At 38.0% G+C, this 21,612-nt stretch overlaps 1 protein-coding gene across 1 annotated transcript in view; it reads left to right on the top strand.

Moving 5' to 3' along the window:
* The first annotated feature begins 2,297 nt into the window (after nt 1-2,297).
* Nucleotides 2,298-21,612, top strand: part of LOC150080598 (uncharacterized) — a 75,830-nt gene continuing 56,515 nt past the window's right edge. Inside the window, exons 1-2 of the mRNA XM_090380747.1 lie at nt 2,298-2,441; nt 16,584-17,744. Coding sequence (XP_090236873.1) covers nt 16,653-17,744 — 1,092 coding nt within the window. The 5' untranslated portion in view covers nt 2,298-2,441; nt 16,584-16,652. The remainder of the gene's footprint in view (nt 2,442-16,583; nt 17,745-21,612) is intronic.

Genomic DNA, 21,612 nt, shown 5'->3' with positions numbered 1-21,612 from the left:
GCTGTGCCAGCGAATAGTTGATTGTTGGAACAAACTTTCAGTTGGTGATGTGGAAGTGGGTAGTTTGAATAAAATTGTGAAAGAACTAGATAAATTATTAGAGGGGATACTAGAAAAATTATTAGAGGGTATGGACAGAATGTGGGAAGTTCTTTTTTTTTTAATTGATGCTGTATGACTTTGCTTCCTTACATCATTTGCCCCTCCTAATATTGAAACAAAGGAAGAATATTGGAATGAGTTTTGTAAGGAATTAGAAGTAGCAGGAAGGTTAGGAAATTACGATTTAATGTATGAAAGAATAAGGAATGTGATCATGAAGAAAAAGAGAAGAGGTCAGCGTGTTATAGAGGGAAGGAAATATAGTTATAATAATGTTATAGGTACTAAGAAAATCAGAGAACATAAGGGAAAGATGGAGTGAACTATTAGATAGTTCTCTTATATGGATCAAACGAGAGGCATGATTTCGATAATGCAAAAATGGTGGACCAAGACTGCTTGTAGCCAGGCTTAATGTAGCAAGAGATAATCGCAGCACTAAAGGATATGAAATGAAATCAGGCAGTAGGTATTTTTAAAATTCCGGTGCAGTTTATAAGGAGGTAATGTGCTTACAGGAATTAATAGAATTTTGTGAATAATGCAGCGTGAGCAAGGGGAATGACCAGAAAACTTGAGAACATGATACCAATGTAAAAGAAAAGCCATGCAGTGAAATTCAAAGATTTTAGAACTATATGTTTGATATATCGCAAGCATCGAAGATAATGCTAAGAATATTACCAGGCTGTTCAATAAAGAATGATCATAATTTTTTTTGACAACATACCTTTATTAATCTTCCATATTTTGATGTTCCTTTTTAAAATAATCCTCATTTAATGGAATGCACTTACTCCAATGTTTCTGCCATTCTTCAAAAACATGGTGGAAGCCATTTTTTGACATGAGTTTGAGGTTTGCCTCCAATGTCTTTACAACCTTCTTCTGACGACTGGTGCAAGGTCAGGGCTGTAGGGCGGTTGAGGAACATATTTGACATTAACGCTGGCTGAGTACTCGATAATGAGTATATGAGCAATGTGAGGTCTCGCATTGTGAAGCAGCATCCACCCACTTGCGTGCAGTTGTGGCCATTTGCGACGAATGTGATCCCGCAAAGTGTGCAGTACAGTTCTGTAGTAAGGTCCCGTAACAGTTGTATGACGTGGCATAACATGCTGGTAAACCAGTCCTTGAATATCAAAAAAAAGAGATGACCAGAAGCCACAACCTTTGCTTTTTTTCAATATTGGCGATGACATCGACTTCCAAAAGCTTTGTTGCTTACTCTCTGGGTCGAAATGATGAAGCCATGTCTCATCCAGTGTTATCACCTTGTGCAGAACCTAGTCTACGCGGTGAGTGCAGTGTATCGTCACCGTCCTCCCCACACCGGGTGAAAAAGGCCCGTGTTCGAATCCCGTCAATGATGCGAGGAACTTTTATGGTCTTTTGTCACTCTGTGGATGAGTTAGTCGATCTCATGAGTAGATAACAAGGTTTCCCCCTACCCGGAAAAACTGGGGGTTTTCGTCCAGCAAAGCATGCAAATTGACCAGAGAACACGCAATTTACAGACACAATACACATGGGTAGTTGAAAGTAGCTTTCCAGGTGACTCTAATATAATACGTTTTTTTTTTTTTTTTTTTTGTGCAGAACCTCACCATCTTCAGTAATCATCCATTGCGGCTCCTGACAGACCTCCATGTGAACTTGCTGTTGCTCGTGTCATATGCAAATGGTCGTGGAGAATACTGTGCGTGCTTCCTATTGATATCTCACCATTTTTTCCATTTGCCTTACTGTTATACAACGATCTTCTCTTACCATTTCAGAAGTAGTGTTTGTTGTTTCTGTGGTGACAGCAGTGGTTGGAGCTCCAGGACTGCTGATTTTTGTGATTGAATCACGTCCATCTTTAAACATTTTAAACCAACTGCGAGCTCTCCTATATGGAAGCGTAGATTCACAATAAGTCTCTTTTAGCATTTCATACGCTTCAGTGAATGTTTTCCTGAGACGGAAACAAAATTATCAGCATACTGTTCCTTGCGTGTCACCTCCACTATTATATAAGCAAAACTGAACAGGCATAATCTTGACCGACTGCCAAGATCACACCGTGCACAAGTCAACTGCGCAGTTGCTAAGTGATGCAGCTTGGTTTGGTCTTAAATTCCGCAGCTCAGCTAGAAATTGTAAGCAGTATGATTGTTCATGAAAAATTATGATTGTTTTTTTATTGAACAGCCCTCATAAATTGAAGGATGATAAGAACGGTAGAGAAAAATGTGGAAAAAGCACAGTTTGATTTCAGGAGGGGAAGGTGAACGAGCAATGCAATAAATGTGACGATAATGTTGACAGAAAGGCATCTGGAAGCGAACGAAGATGTATGTATATGTTTTATAGATTTTTTATATACGTATGGTTTTTGATCGGGTACACTGGGGATTAGATTACTAAATATACTGGAAAGGATGGAGTGGAATAGAAGAGCAGAAGAATGACTAATAGATTATATTGAGGACAAAAGGTAATAGGGTAGGACAAGGTGACACTGAAAGTGAAGGGACAGGAAGAGGCGTGAGACAGGAGTGTTGTCTGTCTGTTCCCGATTTATTTAATATATATGTAGAATAAATTGCTAAAAAGAGACATTTCATAAAGGAGAATTTTATGGGGCGGGGGAAAGGTTAAAAAAATATGAGTGTGTTATATTGCAAATGATATGGCATTTGTGGCAGATTCGGAGGAAGAATTGCAGAAATTGATTAATTATTGGTGGGAATGGACAGATGATGTGGACGTTTTTTTTATTTTTGGCTGATGCCTTATAAGCTTGCTTTATGGCATAATGTGCCACTACTACTACTAATAAAAATGGTTAGAGGAAAGTTTGTGATAGGTTTGTGATGAGAATAAATATTGAAAAAACAAACGTTATGGGAGTAGGGAGAGAAAGTGTGACTTAAATACTGAAATTGTATTGTTGGAGAAGATAAAATAGAACAAGTAGTAGTAGTAGTAGGTAGTAGTAGTAGTGGCATGTGATGCAAGAAAGCAAGTGTATGAGCTTATGCAGCATCAGCCAAAAAAAAAAAAAAAAAAAATCACACCATTCCCTCCAAATGCCTGTCCAGTTCCTCCTTAAATTTATTTAACCTGTCAACTTCCACAACGACAGATGGAAGTTTGTTCCAGCAATTAACCACCCGCTGGCTAAAGGCAAATTTCCGCACATCTATTCTACATCTGTCCTTCCTCAATTTCAATTTATGCCCCCTTAGGTTCGTAATCTGAACAAGTGGAAGGATCCCATCAGAATTCAGCGTGCTCAACCCATTCAAGGCCTTATACACCTCAATCAGATCACCGCGCAGGTGCCTAGTCTCCAGCCACTGCAATTTGCAGAACTTAGCCTCTCTTGGTAAGAGGATCCTTTCATTCCTCTCACCAGTCTTGTTGCCCTTCTCTGTACACGCTCAAGTAAATCTATATCCTTCCTAAAATGAGGCCTCCAGACCTGTACGCAGTACTCAAGGCGTGGCCTGACCATTGCCTTATACAGAGGGACAATTACCTCCTTCTCTCTGCTTGCAAAATTCCTATATATCATTGACAAAACCCCATGACCTGCTCTGGCAGCCTGTCTGCATTGCTCAGAACACTTCATATCTGACTGCACAATTACTCCCAAGTCTTTTTCATTTTCTACCACCTTAAGTGCAGTACCACACAGTTGAACGAGTATAGATATTTGAGACGCCTAATGGTGGAAGAAGCAAACAGCAACAGAGAAATAAAAATAATCCCTAATCTTCCACATAATATTCTTATTGGTTAAGAGAAGAAGAAGAAGAAGAAGAATATTATGCGGAAGTCAAGGAGCGGTTTAAGGAAAAGATTGGTAAGATGTTTGCTATTACGTTTTGTACTTCATGGAGAAGAGACACGGACACTATATCCGTGTCTCTGCTTCATGGAGGGCAATAAAAGATAATAAAATGGAGGGTAATAAAATATTAGAAAGTTTTGGGGTGTATGGAGGATCATGGAAAAGATAAGATTAAGATAAGGAAATACAAAATGAGGAGGCTTCGAGAAGCTTTGAGAAATGAGGAGGAGGAAGAGAAATTGGATTAGATATGTGTTGCGAGGTGAAGGATGTGATAGAAATAAATGTTGAGGAGAAGAGGTCCAGGTGGTGATTGAAAAACACTATGGCAGATGAATCTAGAGCGGATTGTGGAAATGAGGAGTGCTGAGGATAGGGAGATATCTGCCCTTAGCAGAGCACTGATAATGATGACAGACTACACTGCTGTACTTAAAACTGCACTGTTTTGGCAGCTGTTCTGCACTTATAAGAGAGTTGTAGTAACATATACAAGTAACATATACAAAATAGATGAAATTCATGAGTTTTTGAGTAGTAAATGGATGGCCAGTGCTCAAAACAGAAGGAACTGGAAAGTTGCTGGAGAGGCCTTCATCCTGCAGTGGATTGAAAATGGCTGATGATGATGATGATACAAGAAAACCATTTAGGAGCTTCAACCGTCTTGTCTCATAGTGGTGGCATGTTGAAATATTTTTTCTCTTGGTCAACTCTCTTCTGATATCTGCAATTACCAAGTTCTATATTAAAAATCTATATTTTTATGCATATACCTTTGGATAAGGCATGTTTAATTAGGATCACACGATATTCTTAATCATTCATTATACAAAGCAATGCCTGTTTTGTAGTGCTGCATTTTATTTTTACTGCCCACCTTGAGCGTTTATCTTTGTTATCGAATAGTCCAATTTCAGGATCTTTTTTTTTTTTTTTTTTAAACGCGGCTCCGAAATCAGAAGGCTTCTTTTCCGAAGTCCTATATTCAACCTTATTATAAGGAATATACGTTTGAAGGAAAAACTTCACTACCATGTGGAATTAAACAGACAACACCTAAGATGTAGAAACCTTGTTAAAGCACTTTCAGTACTTAAAATTCGTTTAGTTTATCGATTCTTACCGAATCCTACCTTCAGAACATTATGAGGAAGAAGGAAGAAGGTGTATGAAAAATGTGTCCAGCTTACTGGCTTGCACGGAAACACTCGTTTTGTTGAACCCAATATCTGCAACATTGAAGTTTCCTGGGTAAACTGTAGACTTTAAATAAGCTTGAGTTTGCTAACATGTACTTCAGCTAATCGAGTGATACTCTCTCATCTGAATAAATGCCTATTTTCCTTCATCACTTCCACCTGTTAGTAGTTCATGCTTAAACACTCTGTTGACTTTTCTTATTTGCTAGTGAATGTCAGATTTTTGTGAGGTGATATAACGTTAGTACTTAGTATTAACCAGACGGGAAAGAAAGCGCGAAGCTGTTTCTGCACCAGCCAAAAAAGCCCCGTGTTTCCCTCCCATTATAGTTACCATCCAGCCGAACTTTCAATTTTCACTAGCTGTTACCTCAATCATCCAGGAAGAAAACATTTAGGCTTAAAGAAAACCTTGCACAATCAAGTCTAAACCGCTCCCCCTCGTAATTTGAATTTATGGCCCTGGTTATGGAATCATTTATAAGAATGAAAATTTCTTTCTCATTCATTTTACTTCCTCCCCTCATCCTAATAGACCTCAATTATGTCACTTCTAAAGTTTCTAGTTATCATGTTCTTTAACCCACATATTCCAAGTCTTTCCTCATATGGATGCCCTTTTGCTAGTTTCACCAGGCGCACTTCTTGCATTTAGACCCTACCACGTTGTTCGGTGTCTTTTTTTTTTATAGACAACAGGAGAGACTGCTTTTACAGGGATGGAATACATTTGAATAGAAGAGATGTAAGAATATTTGCTGAAGCTATCGAGGTTCAGGTGGTTGTTAGATGGATCGGAAAACTGCTAGCTTAGGGAATAACTCAGACTAATAGATTAACTAGAGCTGCAACCTTGCACTGCTTCCATTGCCACATGCAACAGCCTGGAAAGCTAGTTGTCGGAGATTTCAAGCTTCTCGTCATGCTTCTCGTCATAGAAGAAGTAAATACATGTGCTCTGTTAAGGTAACTAAGAGTAAGAAGAGGTGCATGTACACTGATGCTACAAGCACAGTAAATAAATTTGACGAACTTGTATTACTAAGTAATTCAAGCAGGACCTCTGAGAGGAATTTTATCAAGGGGTACAAAGTTTCTTTCGGGCCCCCTTCCCTTCTCCATTAGTCATCCTGTTTTTATCCACTACGGTTTTATGCCATGAGCCATGAAAAGAGGTACCAAAAGAGGAAATCTAACCTTTAGCCATGATTACGAGAACAGCCTAGGATTGTGTGGAGGTCCATATGGACTGGCAATATTGAATGTATCCCCTTTTCTCTGAGGTATCAGACTAACGGGGATACCATTCAGTATCTAAGGGAAACATGAGCAATTACAGAACTGTTAGCTTGGCTTCTGTTTAGGAAAATAATGGAGTCGCTGTTTAAAGAAATAATGCAGGATCATCTAGAGAGGAATCAGTTATTCTAGAGTCACTGCATGGATTTCTTAAAGGGCGATCTTGTCTGATCCATCAGATTTGAATATTATGATGCAGTAACAAAGGAACTGGATGCAAAACAATTTTGATTTCATATACTTAGATTTCAGGAAAACGTTTGATACTGTTGCACATAAAAGACTGCTGTATAAATTGGAACAGTGTGGAGTTAAGGCCAAGTTACTGCTATGGGTAAATTGATGGTTGAGTGGGAGAAGACAGAGAATGATTATTAATGGACCCTGTTCTTCGTCGACTATTGTTATTAGTGGATTTCTCCAGGGTTTAGTACTGGGCCCATTGTTTTATTCTGTATTTTTTAATGATATTGATGAAGGTATAGCAGGCGTAATGTGTAAGTTTGCAGATGATACCAATTGGGCCGGGTAGTTAATGACAGTAATCCAGGTAAGTTACTGTAATAAGATCATCCAGAAAAATTAGGAAGATGGGCTGAGATATGGCATCTGAAGTTTAACATTGGCAAACGCAAGGTATTACCTATTTTCAGCAGTAATTCCAAATTAACGTACTGACTGTGTCGTACTATACTCAGGGTAGTGGAAAATGAAAAAGACCTGGGAGTAATGCGCAGTTCGATATTAAGTTTTCTGAGCAGTGAGATAGGCTGTGAGAGAGCTCCTGGGGTTTTGTCAATGATATACAGAAACTTCGGTAGCAGTAATAAGAAGGTGATTATCCCATTGTAGAATGATTTGGTTAGGCCGCATCTTGAGTACTGCATATAGGTCTTTTCGTCGTCCTGTTAAGTTTCTCATGCCATCTTTTTCTACTTTGTTAAACTAACTAACAAATTATTCATCCACTTTGGCATTCTTCTCGTAGTAATATTTTCTTAATAAAAGTAAAGTGCAGCCATTATCAACCCACTGCAGGATGGAAGCCTCCTCAACATTTCATGCTGAGGGAAATGGACCATAATCTGCCACGCTGGTCCAGTGCGGGTTTGGTAGATCGACCGTATTCAGCAGTCAGAGGCTTGAACCCCGGTCTACTCAAAGAACGTGTGTTACTACACTCCCGCTCCTGCCCACTCGGCTACGGACCCTTTTCTTAATATATTCTATATAATATTGGTGTAAATACACCATAGAAAACTCTTAAACGAAAAAACTACGGATGTAGTTTGAAAGGGCATCATTTTATCTGTATCTCATATTGTGCTCCTCCTTCACAGCGAGTTGCCATGTATTGCACTACCTGGAATAAGTAACGCTTCACTGAAAGAGAAGACTATTGTTACTTATTCTCGGTAGGCACCACCACCCAGACGGCACCGTTTCAAGGCTTATTGGCCCTTCATCGGTGGGTGGGAAGGCACCCTGGTATTGCAGACATGCAGAATAAGTAATAACAATAGTTTTCTCTTTCAGTGAAGCCTTACTTATTCGAGGTAGTGCAATACATGGCAACTCGTTGTAAAGGAGGAGCACAATATGAGATACAGATAAAATGATGCCCCTTCAAACTACATCCGTAGTTTTTTCGTTTAAGAGTTTTCTATGGTGTATTTACACCAATATTATATAGAATATTTACACTCTTAAACATATGATACTTTGTTGCATCAATCTTTACTTAAATTTTCTTAATGTATGTATATTTACATTCATTACTTCAATGACTATTACTTTAAAGGTATTCCATTAATATTAATGTATTCGACTTCTGTGCTGTCTGCCTAATCGAGAGAGGCCATGTAACACCTTAAGCTATCATAGCCTCCTTGCTTGAAATTAAAACCCATTCCTTTACGTTCATCAACTTTTACTTTCTCTCTGTCCTCCTCTCATCATTCAACTTAAAACTCCATGATCACTTCTTGATAATTGTTCTTGTACTATCAGCCCTGCGATGTCATTTGGTTCGTGAGTTAGGATCATATCTAGAAATTTTTTCCCCTAATATTTTCTCTAACGAGATGAGATAAAAATAATAATCATCTGTTTGGTTTAAAATTTTTGCTCCGTATGGTGGATTTCCTTACCACTTGTTCCAGTGAGTAGGGGGAAAATTTAAAGTGCTCGTAATAAGACATTCGCAGCTATTGTCCATTCGTCTGATGTAAGCTGTCATAATCTTCTGGTATATAGATTACTCACACTCTCATTACACTTTTGCTTCCAAGTAACTCACATCACACAGATTCTATACTATCATGCACAACTTCAGAATGTGCGAAAGCTTTTATCTCGCTGAAGCTGCTTTTGGTTATGATGAGTTTAAACTATGTATACAGTGTATTTAGGAAAGATAGAAGGGGTGGTGGAGTCATGCTTCTTATCAAAAACAGCCTGAACGTAAAAAGAGCTTTCGTAGGTTCAAAGTTTGGCATGCCAGCATAGAACCTGTGTGGTGTGAGTTGTTTGGAAGCAAAAATATAATAAGAGTGTGAGTAATATACAGACCAAAAGATGACGACAGCTTCTACATGAAGACGGAATGAGAAAGTAACGGCAAATGTCTTACACTGTGTGCAAAACTTAAGGACCAACACTATTTCTAAAGGTTACAACCACAAAATCTTTATTTAAGGTACACTTTACTAATGAGAGTAGATTCAGTCTCAGCAGCGATTCTAGACGTCAGCTAATCTGGCGAGAGGTTGGCAACATAGCACTGGCTGTATCATGGCAGCCAGTGCTATTTTGCCATTTTTGAATAAAGTCCCTCTGTACCGTTTTAATAAATAAATAAATTTTCTGTTTATACTCCTGGACGACCAAACGGTCAGAGGAGTTCACAAGATAGATAGAATACAAGAAACAGCACCGTATTCAGTAGTCACGGGCTTGAACCCCGGTCACTCAAGGCACGTGTACTTATGCACCCGCGCGCCTGACCACTAGGCTACGGCGGCCTCAATTTTTTTTTTTTTTTTTTTTTTTTGTTTCCGTTGTTGTGTTGGTGTTGTTTCCTTCATAATTTCTGTACCTCACGAGGTTCCTTTGGTATGTTTTTCCCATATCCAGGCCACTCCTATGAGAAGCTACAGGTCCTGAAAACCTGACTGGTCCTTAAATTTTGCTCATCAGTGTATTACGGATCAGATGACATCACAGGACTTAAAAATAGAGGAACCATTGGCAGATAGTGATCATGTAATCCTTATTTGGAAGATGAAGAAAGATGTTGTAGCAGTTAAAGGTAAAAGAATGGATTTTAATTTGAGAAAAGGGGACAATGACAATTTAGCTACATGGCATCTATTAATTGGGCCAATGTATTAGATTTATGGACTACCTTTAAAGCAATAATCACAGAAGCCTTTGTATAAATACCATTAAGAAAATATAGCATGAGGAGAGGCCTCCTGGGTAGCACGGTTGGTATAATTACTGTCTTCCCCCACACAACGTGCAAATGACCTGAGTTCGAATTCCGTAAATGATTCGAGGAATTTTTATGAGCTGTTTTCAAAACGTAACTGAGTTAGTGGGTTTCAGGCAAGTGTAGCATGGTTTTTTAGTCCAGAAAACAGCAAATTGAGCACAGAACATACGCAATTTGTAAACTTGTAGAAGAATAAGAGAAATTTACCTCAATATGATACGAAGAACTCTTCTACATATCATATTGAGCAACCATATTATATACGGTGTAATTTAGCCTAAGTTGCTGATGCGCCTAAAACTCTACAACAACCAACCGACCAGCACAAGGAGGATGCCGAGATAGATGAATACTGAGGTTGACGGTCTAATAAAGCAGAAAAAATTAGCATGGGAAAGTTTCAGAGAGATGAAATTACTGGAGCCTCCAACAGCTATAAGTTGATCTGTAATAGAACCACATGTAAGATTAGGAAGGCCAAGGCTGATTATGAGACAGCACAGGCTAAGAGAATATAGAATGGGAACAATGAGTTTTTCCATGTATGTGATATACAAAAAAGAAGAAAGCGTATCAGATCGTTCTATTGTGTGCTGGGTGTGGGAAAATTTTACATAGCCAGCTGATGTTGATGATGAAATGAATAGGTACTTCGCATCGGTCTTTACTGAAAAAAGAACCTTCATGCTGAGGAGAGGCTGTGCGGGTAAATCTGACCCATATGAAACTAGTGATTCTTAAATTACAAATGACTGTTTATTAGAAAAACTTTCGAGCCTAAGGCAAGTAAGGCTCCTGGAGTAGATAGCATATACCCAGAAATTTTAAGGGAGCCGACCAGAGGGAGTATTGACTCCATCATTGGACTTGGGGGAAATTCTTCTTGATTAGAGAAGTGTCAACGTATCGGCAATACATAAAAGCCGTCCTAAGAGTGAAGTTGTTGTAGGGTTTTAGGAGCATCAGCGACTAAAGCCGTATTGATTCGTGTATATTATCTGTAAACTGAGGTCGATTTTCTGTTTGCTGGAAGAAAAGCCGGAGTTTCCGGGAGAAAAAGCCACGAGTTAATCTGTCTTAGACGAGGGTAGCATGGTGTTTTCTCCCGGGAACTAGGGTTTTTTGGTCCAATAAACATCAAATTAGCCACAGAACACACTCAACTTATAGGCATATTATATACGACGCAATGGCCTAAGTTACGGATACGCCTTAAAACCTTACAACAAGAAGGAGCTGGATGTATGCAACAATATCGATATAGCTTATTTGAATTTTATTTGACTTAGTTCCTCATGAGAGGTTACTGTGTAAGCTATTGGAATTACTGAAAAAATTTTAAGATGGATTTTAGGGTGGCTGTAGAGCAGAAAGCAGAGGGATGTGATTAATGGATATTCTTCAGATTGGTGTAATGTCAGAAGCGGAATTTCAAGGATCGATTTTTGGATCACTGTTGTTTCTGATTTTCATAAACGACATCGACGAATTTTGTATATGTACAACGGATATGATGTCAAAATTTGCACACAACATAAAGATCGGAAGAGTCGTTAATGATCAGTGCCAAACAATGCACGTTCAGGATGACTCGAACAGGCTTAAAGAATGGTCAGAAAATGGCAGGTATGTTTTAATGCGGCAAAATTTACAATCTTACACTTAGGGAATTTTTTTTATCGTATGATGTGATCAATACACGAAGGAACCAGTTTTTTCCTGCTTCCTTCGTGTATTGTGGCCGTGAGATGCAACCGGATAGTGAGGCACCATTGTGATATCCAAGCCCAAAGCGGGATTCGAACCCGCGACCTTTGGGTTGTCAGTGAGGCACTTTACCCACCCGGCTAGCCCGATCGACACTTAGGGAATAGCAACCCAAAAATAAATTATACACTTTGTGGGATTGAATTAAAAGCAGTTGAGGAAGAAAGGGATCTGGGAGTTGCGATACTGGCGGATATAAAGTTTTTTTTGAGCAGTGTAAGCAGGCGGCCATGAAAGCCCATGGTGTCTTATCGATGATTTATCGAATAATGTCCTATAGATACAGGGAGGTCATAATCTCATTGTATAAGGCAATTGTAAGACCGGAAAAGACATTGAGCTTTTTGAAAGTGGGAAGTTCGTCTTTGGACATTTACAAGAAGTGGGATCGCCAAAACGGTGACTGTACACCGTAAGACTTCGATTATGTGGGCTACAGAGCTTGGCAACCAGGCACCTTAGAGGTAGGGTTACTATCCATACTCTTTTTTTTTTTTTTTTCGGGTGGTAAAACATCATACTCTTACTCTTCACTTATCGAAGCCGAATGTATTCTTTTTGAAACTTTGAAATTATAAAATAAAAAAGACGGTAGAGAAGCGTTAGATAAATCAGATTATCTAACGCTTCTCTTCAACCACATATATTACATAGTACGCAAATTCCACACAACAAATTGCAAGCAGCGGCAAATGTAACGAATAATAACTGTGCGTACCCAGTTTCGCCTTGCGCCGTTACTCGTTTGATTTGAATTGCGCGAAGGCGCCGCCACTGTAGCAATACCCCACCTAGACACATTTCGCTAATAAAAATTATGTTCTACATTTTTATTTGAAATTACCGCCCCCCCTGCTCTTTCCCTGATCTGTACTGTACTCTTTTCTTATGATCCAGGGATGGTAACTCTACTTAGAGGGGATCTGATTGAGGTTTATAAGGCTCTGAGAGGAATTAGTAAAATGAATGAAGGCGCAATTTTCACTGTTATTAAGAATTCCAGAACTAGGTCCATAAATTCAAATTATAGGGGGAGGTTTAGACTAGATTGTAGGAATTTTTTTTAGCCATCGAGTCGTTGATTACTGGAACAAGTTCCCTCCACAGATAGCTGAGGCTGGCAGCTTTAAGAAATTGAAAACTTTCTTACCTACGTGAGGAGGCTTATAATTTGTATTCTCTTATCTACTTTTTCTTTCTAATACTAATACCAATACTAAATGCATTGTACATGTTGCTTAGTGAAACTCCTCTTCCCCTCTGTTTAGTTTTCCCCCGGCGCCTCCGTAGCCAGGTGGGACGGAGCAGCAGTGCTTAGCACACGCTTCTTGATTAGACCGGGATTCGAGCCCGTCACCACCAAATACGGAGGATGCGGAAAGGTCAGGGAATAATCACCGCATATTCCTTGAGCAATATGGCCTTAGTTGCCAATGCTCCTAAAAACCAAATAACAGTTTTCCCCCATGTTTAGTTTTCCTAAACAGAAGTTCGAATTCACTCATTTTATTGACAGCACTCCTGACATCACTTTAGAGTTTAGTTTTTACTTTTACTCTTTTACTCTTACACAGTTAAATTTATATTTACTCTTACACAGTTAAATTTACATTTACTCTTACACAGTTAAAACCAAGTGTGCTCTTATAGTTCACTACCCTGATGCAATTTTGAAGTTATTTGAGCTTGTTGCCCCTAAGGCAGGACCCATTAGGCACTGTGCCTAGGGCCTACGAAGGAAGGGGAAAAAAGTAAAAAAATAGGGATGAAAAGGTTTTCAGATTTAAAAATAATGCGACTATAAATTTGAACATGATACTTGAAATTAAAAGGAAACAAAATCTAAAATATCGTCAATATCTAGATTATTTGTAACATTTCTTAAGATCACAAAAGTTTCTTGCTTCGGCTTCTCGTTGTAGCAGAATCTTTAATAACGTCCTCGAAGCAGTAATAGTAGTAGTAGTAGTAGTGGCATGTGATGCAAGAAAGCAAGTGTATGAGCTTATGTAGCATCAGCCAAAAAAAAAAAAAAAAAAAAAAAATCACACCATTGCCTCCAAATGCCTGTCCAGTTCCTCCTTAAATCCATATGATGAGTAATAATATCATTCTTGATACATTTAAGTGCCAATGACGATAAGAGATCTTGGCTCTAGTTGAGCGTACACAGTTCTTGATCTGCTTAAATTTCGAAAATGAGCGCTCTCCTTCAGCATTCGATCCAATTATGGCTAGATAAATTCTTAAAGCTATGTGCACGTTTGGGAAACTGGTAATCAGTTTATCTTTTATTTGTGCCTTTATTAATTCTGCCACAAACGTTTTGCCCTTGTATAGTGTCGAAAACAATAGGAATTCATCAACGAAGTCTACTTCTAATTCGATCCAATGCCATGGCTTTGGATCGAATTTCTTCTTTTGACATTTATCTGTAAGAAAACTGAAGGTATTATGCAATGTACTGTATTTTTTTTAATGTAAATAATGTATTTACATTATTTTTTCTGTGACTAGTACGTCTAAAATACGATAAAAAAACTTGAATTCGAAGTGTATCTTTTGCACTCAGTTCTGAGTGCAAGAGATGAAACACCAATTCCTCTGGTGTTTCATCAAATAGTTGCTTCCTTTTTCCGCTTTCGGTCTTCATATTGTCTGTACTCAGAATTTGGAACGAATTCCCTTGCCATTTTTTTCAAAATCATTAAATTTATCTTCGTCTAGAACATCAATCAAATAATCCAGAAGAGCATCATATAATTTCACAATTACTCATACTCAGTTCCATGTTCTTGAATTGCTTTATTCGCTTTATATATATATAATTTTTAGAAAGTCTTCCCAAATGACAGTCATTAATGCTATTTCTAACCTGTTCAGTTTATTTATCAAATCTTTTGCTTCATGAACCGCTGCCGGTTTTCGTTCTTCGCATTCTGAGATATCAACGAGTGCTGCACGAATTTTACTGTAATATTTTTTCGATGATCTCGCAGCATTGTAACGTGATGACCATCTTGTGTCTGATAGATTTTTGATCGAGATTGTATTCTCCATCGTACTCAATTTAGACCATCTTTGTGGTGAGGTTGCAAAGAATGTGTAGAGCGACTGTAAAATATCGAAAAAATTAACGGCAGCCAAACAACTTTCTGCAGATGTGATCCCTACTAAATTAAGACTGTGTGAAGCACATGGAGCCCATACTGCTAGTTTGTGGACTTCCTTGAATATGGCTTGGACTTCAGAATACATCCTACTCATATTAGCAGTGTTGTCATGTGGTTGAGATCTGCAATTTGCTACATCTATGCTGTTTTTATGTTTTCCGTATTGACCACTAAGTTCTGGACAACCCAGTATCCTGTCACAGTGGCAGAGGCACTGAACTCTTTTATTAGACACTTACTAGTAATTTACCTTTTCTTACACAATCCATTGCTGGAATTTTGCAGAGTGCTTTTTACACACACACACACACACACACACACACACACACACACACACACACACACACACACACACACACACACACACACACACACACACACACACACACACATTCCATTAAAAAGAAAAAAGATATTATTTCTTTTAAAATTAAAAGAAATAAGATTGATAATTCAGTACCAAGTATTTATTCATTGTCTTTAGATACACAAGATGCTCAGTGCGCTACCAGTGATTTCATGCACAAACAATATATTAATTTGTACACCCGCAAAGAGAAAAAAAAATTTTTCTGGCATTTTCAGCATGAAATTATAACCAAAAATTCTTTTCATGATAGTTTAGATATTTTTTGCTGCCCTACACAAGACTCCTGCAACCTTGATTTGGTTCGCGACCTGTTCGCGACTGTGGCTGGGGAGTCAGTTTGCCAATACGGTTTTATCACACAAACAAGATAAGAAGAGGTCATATGGCTTCAGTTACTATGCCGAATGTCTCGAAAAGCTAATCGCTTACGTATTTATATTTGAATATTGTGCAAAAATTTAAAATACAAGCACCTTCTCATCTGTCTGCAGCGTATGAAATGCATTAATTAGTTATCATTAATTTAGAAGCAGCAGCAATGACTAGGATATTGGAGCCTTATGGCCAAATTTTAAATTTACATTTTTGTTAAATTATTATTTAATAATTAAATAAATGAAATTAAATAATAATTTTATTGAAATAATAAATTATAATTATAATATTGATTAATTAATCATTTATTATTTTATATAGTTAAGAACGGACGTTACGGGATGATTTTCCATGAAATTTCTCTCTCTAAATAACCACTATTATACCACGCGAGTTTTTTTTTAAGTTACTTTATTCAGCCTATTGACTAAATATACTGTACAGTTAGGTAACATTTCGGGAATCTTGTCGGAACACAGCACCAGACCATACTGGTAACAGTACAGCCAAGTATGGTCTGATGATGGGTTCCAATTGTACAGTATATTTTGTCAATAGGCTGAATAAATAAAAACTTAAAAAACACACACGTGGCATAATAGTGGTTATTTGGAGAGATAAATTACATTATAATTAAGTTTAAAATAAAATGAAGTAATTATTATAAAAGTATCATCCTACAGTATTATTCTGAGTTTTACTCAGCTCCATTCGGCACCTATTTCCTGGGTTATATCTGCATACCCCAGTTGCGCCATTACTGACATGTGTTTCTTTTGGTTTCAATGGCGAGTACTGCACGTACAGAAGATAAATATTATCAGTCTGCAATTGTAACAAATTCTGCAGTCTTTCACTTTATATCAGTACTTTGTATATTATTAAGTTATATCTTTGTTTACACAATATTGGCCTATAGAACTCTATTAACGGAGTTTCATATTTTATTTTCCAGTTCTGCGGACACTTTATTTGAACTACGTGGTACGAACAATGAATATATGATGATGGATGGAAAACAAGGATGGGACCTAAGAAATTTTTTTCTTGTCATGAATGTGGTCGGGAGTATGGGTCTTGTTTCCATGCCGATCATGAAACAAAGTGTATGAAGAATGGAAAAATCGCGTTTGACACACTTCCTTTAGACCAACAGTGCAAACCTTCTGTTAAATTCCTTAAAGAAAAGAATGATTTTCATGTGGAAAACAGTACTTTGCTATGCAGTAACACTGAAGAAGTAAATTCATTGCAGAATAAAACAAAAAATATCAACTTAGACGAGGACACACTGGGAACGCACTTTTTAAATGGACCAGTCATTAACAAAAATCATGTCGTTGATGAACCTGGGGAAGAAGAATCATTAAATGAAGTGGTAGACACATTTTTGCCGTCTATTAAAGATTGTAGACAGTTGCCTACGAAAAGTAGTCGACACTTAACTGAAATCGAGAATATACAAATTGCAAATACTGAAGTATCGAATTTACATGCGATTTCTGAGGATCCAGATGATCTGACTACTCCAAATGCAGACACCCCTCCTCCAAGTTTAAAATCTGCAGCAAGTGAAAAGGGAAAACGCTGTAAATTGCCAAAGACGTCTTTAGGAAAGGAGTCAAAGAAAAAAAACAACCAAACTAAAGGAAAAATTCCGAAATCCTTACACTCTGCAAAATATTCAAAAAATACACGTGATACGACAATAAAAAATGTTGAAGAAAAAACAGGCACCGTTCCTCGTGCTGGTAAAGCCTGCGATTTTAGTCCTGAGAAAAAGTATTACCGTCGACCAACTTCTAAAAGAATTCAGATTACAAACCCAAACCAGTTCAGTCCTATAATTGACGAACATTTCAAAGATATCCACAGCTTAATCAAGAATTCTGAATATCAAGGATCAGATTTGGCGGAAATACGTGGCGCTTTTATGTGGACAGCAGCTCGAGTTCCTACAGACGGAAATACTGCAAATAATACAGTTCAAGTAGACATTTCTGGTGCCATTATGAATACAGGAAGTCGCTGGGGTCCACGAACACTAATTTGCTATATTTGTGGAAGACCGTTTGGCACCAAATCGTTATCTATTCATGAACCACACTGCTTAGAAGTAAGTTTTTCTTTACTCTTATAACGTTACTCTTTGTTCAAATGTGTTTAACTAATTTAAGAATGAATTTTAATTAAAGATTTTAGTTGAAGAATTAATAACTAACTAATTATTTAGTAATATTGGTTGATATAATTCAGTTAATTATTAATTAGCAATTTACATTATTTTTATATTATTTTTGTAGTTATATTATTATGAATTATTGTTTAGCAGTGTTGCTCTTAAGTTTTTATTGTTTTGGATCTCATATATATATATAATGGGAAAAAGGCGAGAACAAAAAAAAAAAAATGTTGCTCTTAAGTCACAATACTATATACAAGATAGATTTTCTTCCCACGAATCATTGAAGCATATTTCAAGAATTATGCAAATAAGTTTCAATTCATTAAACAATAATTTAATCAAATACTAAGCCACCGCTTCATATCATTTGCTACTACAATGCATATTGCTGAACTCAAGGACATGAAATGAATAAAACTGAATTAATTTGTGAGCTTAGAATATTAGCACCCACTTTGCATTTCAGAAAAGTTTTGACGCTGTCCGTTGGCAAAGAGAGACCCTTTTCCTTGCATATCATAGGAATTTGACGTTGATGTAACTGACAGACTTCATATTCACAGTGGATCCACAAAACTTGCTTGTTTTATCAATGCACCTGATAGTTTTGTTTCATAAGTAACGATACCTCTGTCAGCGTCGGTCTGTGTCTTCATGTAATAAATTTTAATGAGTAGTGCGCTTTCCGTGGACGGATTTTGACTATATTGATTATATTTGAGTAGAGTTATTGGAGGCTTGAAGTGGTGGAACCCATGTTTAGTCTCCAGAGCTAAGTTCCGGTAAACCCTTCCCCATCTTTTCCATCATGCAGTATGACTGATGACTTTTGAGGTTATGATGAACATCGTGGCGAGATCCAATCTTCCTTACATTTCGAGGGTACAGCTCTAAAACGGTGTTTGCAGGCCGACCGCTAGTTAGTACACCGGACCGAACCTATTAGTAACTCTTTAGGAGGCTTCCCGATCAGCTGGTGTATAATCTTGCTACCTCTACTCTGCCAGAGTGTGACTAGAGGAAGTCCGAGTAGTGTGTATATGGGGGGCATTGTCGAGTCCACGTTATGTCAAGGATCTGAGTATATTCTTACCATGTGTACGCCATATCCAAAAATTTCATTACTTCATACAGCATGTCCCCCCACTTTTTCTTACTATTGAATACACCATGAATTGTCAAACTAATAGAGTAAGCTTATCTGCGAAAATATCTAAATCTCCCAAACATTTCCTAGTTCATTTCACAAAAATATACGTGGTCTCAATTCTAATCTCAACGATGTCCATTTCCACTTGCAGTCTGCCAAACCCCATGTACGTTTTCTGACAGAATCTCAGTTATCGGTTGATTCAACTACTGCTCATCTTAGTTGCCCAAACTATTCGCTGTATGATTCCTTTCTCCTCAAAGGTAGTACTTGTGCATATTTCCGTTCCAATATTCCCTGTCAGAGACTTGGTAATTTGGAATCTCGAGAACAGAGGTGTGAAGTGGAAGTGGTTATTTTTTATTTATTTATTTATTTATTTATATTTTTTTTGGGCTGATGCTGCATAAGCTTGCTTTCTTGCATCAAATGCCTCTACTAATGCTAATGCTAATCTCCTCTTTTCGATCTTCTCTTACTTAAAATCTCTCTACGTCATTCTGTAAAATTCATCTGTTGTCTCTACCATTCTCCCAACTCTGCTAATCACTTGGAGCTCTTTGACTTCCTTTCTTTGCAACTTGACTTTCTCCAGTCCAACTTTCCTAACAGTGAGGTGATTTTCCTTGTTGATTTCAATGTTCGCAACTCCAGCTGGCTTCCGTTTTCTAGTCACACCGACCCTGCAGGTCGAGATGCTGAGGCTTTTGCAATTACCAATGACCTTGCACAGATTGTTCATTTACCTACAAGAATACCGGACAATCCTAACCATACAGTCAATACGCTTGATCTTTTTTCTCACAAACAACCCTTCTAAGTACACGGTCGAAGTGAGTGGTCCTCAGATCAGAACTTGGTGATTGTCTCTTCTCCAATGGAGCCTTTTTCTCATGGCTATTCCCAACCTCGTCTTGTTTTGCATTACAAGAATGCAAAATTGGATGACCTGCGAGATTTATTTTCTTCTTTCCCTTGGTCGGATTACTGTTTCAAAACTTCTGATGTCAACGTTTGCTCAGATCATATCAGCGAAATTATTCTTGTAGGAACGGAATCCTTTATCCCACACTCCACTTTAAAATCTCATCTTTTATCGAACCCTTGGTTTTCCAATAAATGTGCTAAGGCTGTTCAAGAGAAGAATGTTGCATATCATAATTGGCTTGTTTCTAATTCTTCAGTTTCATTTTCTGCCTACACGAAACTCGCAACAATTGAAAAGCAGTTATTAATCAGTCCAAACTAGATTTTGAACAGGCTAAGAGTACAAAACTTGCTTCTTGCCCTAATGGTAGCCGAACATTCTGGTTTCTTGCCAAAGCTATTGGTCGCAACTTTTGCCCATCTCTGCTCCCACCTCTAAAACCAGATGGTTCTGTTGTCACTTCAGCCAAGGATAAAGCTGACCTGCTAGTATCACATTTTTCTTCCAACTCATATATTAATGATCTTTGTAAAACACCTCCCACCATTCCCAACATGCTCCATTCAATGCCTCCTGTGGTCTTCCGTCAAAAGGATGTCAGAAGGATTTTGACGAATCTTGATGCTAAGAAAACTCCAGGTTCCGATGGTATTTCTCCACTTGTTCTCAGAACCTGTGCTCCTGAACTTACTCCTGTTCTTTGCCGCCTTTTGTCACTTTCTTATTCCAAAGGTATTTTTCCTTCTGCTTGGAAATTTGCTTATATCCAGCCAGTACCTAAAAACGGTGACAAATCCCTCCCATCCAATTATCGTCCCATTGCAATTACTTCTCTTATTAAAGTATTGGAGAAATCAATTAACCGCCAACTCTTAAACTACCTAGAAACCTTCCGTCTGATCAACGATCGCCAGTAAGGATTCCGTCAATGTCGATCCACTGGTGATATTCTGGCTTATGTTACCCATTTATGGACAAATTCAATGGAAAAGTTCGGTGAAACACAAGCAGTTGCTCTTGACATCTCAAAGGCTTTCAATCGTGTTTGGCATAAAGGTCTTCTAAACAAGCTTCCATCTTATGGTTTGCCAACTGTTTTTTGTAATTGTTTATCCAGTTTTCTCTCTGATCGCTCACTGAGTGTGATGGTAGATGGCTCTCTGTCTTCGAACTTCTCCACTAATGCTAGTGTCCCCCAAGGTTCAGTTCTTTCCCCCACTCTTTTCCTCTTGTGTATTAATGACCTTCTTCCATTGACTGGAAATGCTATCCGTAGTTTTGTCGATGATAGCACATTGCATTCCACTTTCCATTTTGAGAAACTTGCCCTGCTCAATCAGCTTCAACTTCTCGAATATCCACTACCAATTACTTAAATGCCGATCTCCAGTGTGGCAAAGACAACTTAGTTGATTTCAATCCTTCTAAAACTCAGTCTTCTCTTATATTTCGCATAAAGGATTCTTCTGCTACTATGCTTACCTTTGGTAACACTCCGATTTCTCGGCATAATGATATATCTCTTTTGGGGATTACTCTGACTTTTAATCTCTCTTGGCACAAGCATATTACACATATTGCTTCCTCTGCATCTAAAAAACTTGGTTTTCTCTTTCGCTTTCGGCGTTACTTTTCTTCCAAACAGCTGTTTACTCTGTACAAATCGCAAATCCGCCCTACCATGTGACATTGTTCCCACATCTGGGGCGGTGCCCCCCAAA

The sequence above is a fragment of the Mastigoproctus giganteus genome, chromosome 9 (genome assembly GCF_048544385.1).
Source record: "Mastigoproctus giganteus isolate SK-2022 chromosome 9, ASM4854438v1, whole genome shotgun sequence".
Classification (NCBI taxonomy): domain Eukaryota; kingdom Metazoa; phylum Arthropoda; class Arachnida; order Uropygi; family Thelyphonidae; genus Mastigoproctus; species Mastigoproctus giganteus.
Note: the sequence above shows the minus strand (reverse complement) of the source record. Positions and strands in the feature narration are given on the sequence as shown.